Below are 6292 nucleotides of genomic sequence, written 5' to 3' on the forward strand. Positions count from 1 at the left end.
GATAGATAGATAGATAGATAGATAGATAGATAGATAGAGAGATAGATAGATAATGGATTGATTGATTGATAGATAGATAGATAGATAGATAGAAGGATAGATAGAGATATAGATAGATAGATAGATAGATAGATAGATAGATAATGGATGGATAGATAGATATATAATGGATAGTTAGAAAGATAGATAGCTGATGAATAGATATATAATGGATTAATGGATGGATGGATGGAAGGATAGATAGATAGATAGATAGATAGATAGATAGATAATGGATGGATGGATAGACATATAGATAGATGTTGGATAGAAAGATGGATAGATGATGGATAGATAGATAGATAGATAGATAGATAGATAGATAGATAGATAGATAGTCCTTTCATGCATGTGCAAATTACAATTAATTATACTGCAACCATTTACATGATTCATATATTATGTCAACAAGTCTGGTGGTTTCCTGTTCTAAGTTTCATATTTCCATCCAAATCTATAAATTTTATACTTTTACCCCCAAAAAATGCATATATATGATGCTAAAATATACCAGCAAGCCCTATTTATTCTGCAAGTGGAAGTAATTATTTTCTAACTTTATATAAATATATATTCGATAGATAGATAGATAGATAGATAGATAGATAGATAGATAATATAGAGATAGATAGATGATAGATAGATAGATAGATAGATAGATAGATAGATAGATAGATTGTAATGTAATGATAAACAGTATCAACATTACTTTCATATGTATAGAGACATATACCTAAGAGGAGAATGAGAAAACTTTTACTATCATTTACAATATAAAAATATTTTTTTTAAATGAAATATATATACATATATACACACACATTTAAAAGGATAAAGAATCAGAAAGGCAGTAAGGTTAGTTGCCTATATTACATAAAATATATAATAATTCATAAAAGAGAGAAGTGGAATAGTTAATATTTGCTTTATATTATTATCTAGTCTTGTAGTGTAATCGATCTAATATTCATGGAAATGTAATGAAGAATAGAGAGGGGGTATCTGTGGACTGTCCAGTGCTGGCATACATTAATATCATAAAGCCCATATATATGAAGAGTTTGCAGCTTCTTACCTGTGTGTGCAGGGTGAGGTCCTGGTGGACTTGTGGAGCAGCCTTGTGTGCAGCACATCTCTATTCCCTGCTATTTTATACCACTATAGCCAATTAATATTGCATCAGGCTTATTTTAAATTTTCGAAAGCCACAATGTAAAGTCCTGGCATAATGGCATAATGGCATGTATTATTAACGCGCCAGGGATCGGGCAGGGCAGGATTGGGCTGATTAAACCCAATATTAATCTAATGAGTTGCCACCATCCTGCCTGTGGATTTCTCCCAGTCTCTTCTTCCTGCTGATGGGAGGTTTGATGTCTGACACTCATTGAAATGCTACAGTGAAATATTCACAAGATGCAGCATTAATTTTTAATCTTAGAGAAGAAGAAGCTTGTGGGATTCATGAATAAAGCTCTGGTTTAGAACAGACAATCACAAATGAACTTTTTGTCATCACATATGAGGGAGGATTTACACCTCTGTAAACTTTACAAGTCGCAGGGAAATGCTTCATTCTGGTTTAGAATAGAGGAAATCTAGGAAATAAAACACTCACTAGCACCTGGAAAAGACTGGACATAATAAGTGTGGATCAGAAACGCAGAGTGTGTACAGATGTATATGAAATAACGCAGGAGAAGCCCTGCAGACACAAACCTTCTGATACCTGTAGTACAGATCAGTCTATGCTATCAGTATTATTCCTTATCATAACAACCGTAATAATAATTCTAATGACACTAGTAATAATATTCTTAATAATAACATTAGTAAGAATAATAACAACAATATTAGTAATATTAATAACACAAGTAGTAATAATAATAATAATAGTAATAATAACACTAGTAAGAATAATAATAGTAATAATAATACTAGTAATAATAATAGTAGTAATAATTATAATACTAGTAATAATAATAGTAATAATCATAACACTAGTAATAATAATAGTAATAATAACACTAGTAATAATTATAACACCAGTAATGATATTAATAACTATAGTACAGGAAGCTATAACATTATTACTAGCACAATCCCTGCATATTACTCGTCAGCTTCACATATGAAATGATATATTTCTATTATTCTGCATAATACAGGATTCTCATTGTGTTCTGCTCCTGTGCGCCCTGAACATATGACATGTCAATTTTTGTAATACCTTTGTCATCAATAACATTTGTATAACATTTACAATTTTGCATTCATGTTTTGAATCATCCTTTCTTTCTCAAATATAATGTATAAAATATATATCTATCTAATATGCAACCTGTATTATCCGGACATCTATAGGCATCTAGATATTTATCTGTATCTCTCATGTATAATTTATAGAATAGATAATCTATCGAACTTTCTATCTTTCCTTTATGTAATTTACAAAATATGTAAATATCTCTAGGTATCTAAATATCTAATATATCTATTTGTATTTATCTCTTATGGAATTTTTCAAATATTTAGACATCTAAAATTATATGTTATTATCTATCTCTATATTATCTATCTATCTATCTATCTATCTATCTATCTATCTATCTATCTATCTATCTATCTATCTATCTATCTATCCATATATTTATGTATAGCAAAAATAATCCCTAAAATACCTAGCCATGACTTTATATCTAATGTCTATCTTTAGATCTTCATACCTAATAGAATCATCTATGAATATAACAATATATCTTTCCATACAATTTTGCTGTATATAAAGTTCTACATATCCTGAATACATTTGCCAACCGCGTTTGTAGTTTCAGCAGTAGGCACCAATTCACACATCACAATTTTCAAAACGTGAATAGAGTTCAAAAATAAAGTATTTATTGCAGAGGTTGATTTGTGGGAATAAAACACTTTTCCAGGTTGTATTCAAAGAACAAAAATCTTCACACACAAACACATGAACGTCACAAAATACAATGACATAAAATATTAAATGCAGAGAAGACAAAGGGCTGCGGATACAGAAATAAGGGATTTACAAAAGGACCTGAAATGCCGCACTGTGTGTATAGTACAGAGAAGGAATAATGAGTGTCATCATCATCAGCAGGACAGGAGAGGGCAACTGTTGCACATTGACCATCACTAGACTGTTACAGTGTCCTATCTCTATCACAGTGTCCTTACAGTGTACAGCTCCCATTGACTGCCAGTGAATACATAGGGGGTGAAATTAGTAGAAACTAGAACTGAATAGACATAGACCCTCAGCTCAAACTGCTCTCATTTATTATTTATCACAGTTGTTGCTGCTGGGAAGAAATAAAAATGCTTACAATCCCCCTCTTCATTCTGTGTTTGTGAAAGTTAATAGTGTGCTTGTGAACTTACCAAAATTCTGGAAGGAGTGGGGTCAAGGAGACAACTGTCAAATAATACTGGAGACCTTGGTGGGAGGAATATGGATTTAACAAGCAATTGTATGTAAGGGAGGCAATAACTAATAGCAGACTACAAATAAGAGAAGTCTCTAGCAGCAGAACCCTGACAGAAGAAGACAACAGCCTTGAAGCACCCAGGAGAAGAACCAGGTTCTTCAGGTGCCCTCTGCCATGGACCATTCTCTTGGAGTTCTGGCCGGAGAACACAGACCTGATGGGATGGGAATATAAACGAGTCATTTGATGGCTTTTTGTATATTTTACTGCAAGTTCTCAGAAGTTTTTAGTAAAGATCCCTGCTCTTTGAAATAATATCTCTAATAAAAGTCAAGCTTCTGCAGATGCCACCAGTTAATGGACCGCAGAATATTTCATCCTTTTCTGTTTTTGTCTTTGATTACAAAACCAGACTCGAACTACGTTCTTTTTAAGGTCCAGTTTCTCAGCAATGGCTGCTATTTTCTCCGAAGAAGGTCTGGGTTGGATGGAAAAGTAAGCTTCTAAGGACCTCTTCTCTGGGGCTGCGATGGAGGTGCGCTTGCGCTTCCGTTCACTCCCGTTAAAGAGCTCTGGTTTGGAGTTCTTCTCTCTGTAGGCAGCCTCAGCTTCTTCCAGCCAAGCCTGCAGGACTGGTTTCAGAGCTATCATGTTGTTATGGGACAATGTCAAGGACTCAAACCTGCAGATGGTGCTCTGGCTTAGAGAGCCAACACCTGGAATCTTGAGATTGGCCAAGGCTGCTCCAACATCTGCCTGAGTTACTCCAAGTTTTATCCTCCTCTGTTTGAACCTTTCTGCAAAAGCCTCAAGCTCCCTTGGATCCGACTCGACATCATTGATGCAGGACATCCCATTGTGAGCAGACACTGAGTGCGGGTGGCTCATGCCCATGGCTTGGTGTAGATGCCCCATGGCACCCAGGTGGTGAGGATGGAGTTGGGAGGACATGACTGTGTGGTCAGCGGTCCCCATGCCACTTACAGTCAAGGTGGGTGAGATATGGTCCAGCAGGTCCCCCTCCAAGCATTGGTGCACTGAGTGGTGGGGATGTGTGGTGAGGGCAGAGGGGTGAGAGATGGGCACTGTGGAGGAGGTAGAAGTGCATGGGACACTGCTCATGGTATGGTAGGTTATGTCTGGTTTGAAGGGATGGTTCTTGCCGTGTGAGACAATATCCACAGCCGCCAGAGCTTCAGCACGGGCCAGCAAACTCTCATCAAAGCCTCCAAATATATTGCCCTGGAGCTGCAAGCAAGAATGCACATATTGGTGTCAGTGGGGAATACTGTCAACTCAGGATTAAAAAACATTTTCAAGCACACAGATTCCTCCTCAAAGCCCAGGTCATAAAAATTAATATGAAGGCAGAAGCTCTGCTTGGATAGACATGTGGATCTGAGACAAGAGAGGGGGAGAGGTACTGAGGGAGCAGGAGAGAGGGAGAGGGAGGAAGCTTCACAGATCTGCAATTGTTCTGATGACATGAAAAAAACATTAAGCAAGAGCCTGTCAGAAAATGTGCCTTAAAGCAGTAAGTAATTGTGGCTGATGCCCATACCTGGGGGGCTGGCAGGCAGACCCTGCGCATAGCCTCAGTGCTGGAGTGCAGGCTGGAGTACTTGGGCTCCTGCAGGATTGGGTGCATGGAGAAGGGCTGCTTACTGTTCATAGCCATCATCCTGGCTCACCTGGCAATAGATCCAGGGCTGTCTCTGTGGCTTGCCACTCTTAAAGTGAGCTATGACAGAGCTGCTGTGTAGCAGAGTCCCTCTCCCTCTCCCCACCTGCTTCTTCACTCATCTTACAGCCACTATGCCAAGAATAGGTCCAGCAGGACTGCGCCTGCGCGCTCAGCTGCTACTAACTGCTACAGTAAGTAGTGCCCCTCCACCCACAGACATGGGACAGGCTTGTTTAATGGAGGAAGAGCCCACTGCTTAACTAAGTAGGGCACTGGGGCACACACAACCCCCTGTGCATGGGATTGTGGTGCTGGGAAGTTAGGAAATTCTGGCTGATCTGCCAAAGTAACACAATCAGAAAGAATATGATCCCTAAATGGTGGGAAAACTATAAATGACATGGCTGGTGGTATATCAGAAAGAATGTATATCTGCAATTAAAGACAGCAGGAGAATATGGCAGGCAGATAGATAGATAGATAGATAGATAGATAGATAGATAGATAGATAGATAGATAGATATGGCATTGGAATACAACAGCAAAATATGACAGATAAGCAAAGATATAATCTAGATAGATAGTATTGGATATATAACTGAAATGCAACAGAATAATATGATAGAGAAAGATAGATAGATTAGATAGATAGATAGATAGATAGATAGATAGATAGAGATGTGGCACTAAAATACAACAGCAAAATATGACAGATAGGCAAAAAGAGAATCTAGATAGATAGTATTGGATATAAGATAGATAGATAGATAGATAGATAGATAGATAGATAGATAGATAGATAGATAGATAGTATCAGACATATGTAACTGAAATACAATATAATACTTTGAGATAGACAGTGTGGTATATATGAGACTGAAATGCAATATAATGATATGACTCATAGGCAAAGTGATAGAATTGTATATATGGAACTAAAATACAAAAGCAAAATATGGAAGATAGGCAAAGATAGATACAATCTAGTTAGATACAGTATAACTGTACATAAGCAACTGAAATCCTATAGAATAATAGGACAGACAAGGAGATAGAATTGTATGTATGTAACTGAAATGTAATATAATCATATGACAGATAGGCAAAGATA

General features: G+C 36.9%; 1 protein-coding gene across 1 annotated transcript; it reads right to left on the reverse strand.

Moving 5' to 3' along the window:
- Window positions 1-3484: 3484 nt before the first annotated feature.
- POU4F3 (POU class 4 homeobox 3) lies at window positions 3485-5293 on the reverse strand. The gene is made up of 2 exons (XM_075276366.1): window positions 5059-5293; window positions 3485-4745 (listed from the first exon to the last, which is right to left on the reverse strand). The coding sequence occupies exons 1-2, from the start codon at window positions 5176-5178 to the stop codon at window positions 3852-3854; spliced, it is 1014 nt and encodes a 337-aa protein (XP_075132467.1). The 5' UTR covers window positions 5179-5293; the 3' UTR covers window positions 3485-3851.
- Between the last annotated feature and the right edge of the window lie 999 nt (window positions 5294-6292).

Source organism: Leptodactylus fuscus, chromosome 5 (assembly GCF_031893055.1).
Source record: "Leptodactylus fuscus isolate aLepFus1 chromosome 5, aLepFus1.hap2, whole genome shotgun sequence".
Classification (NCBI taxonomy): Eukaryota; Metazoa; Chordata; class Amphibia; order Anura; family Leptodactylidae; genus Leptodactylus; species Leptodactylus fuscus.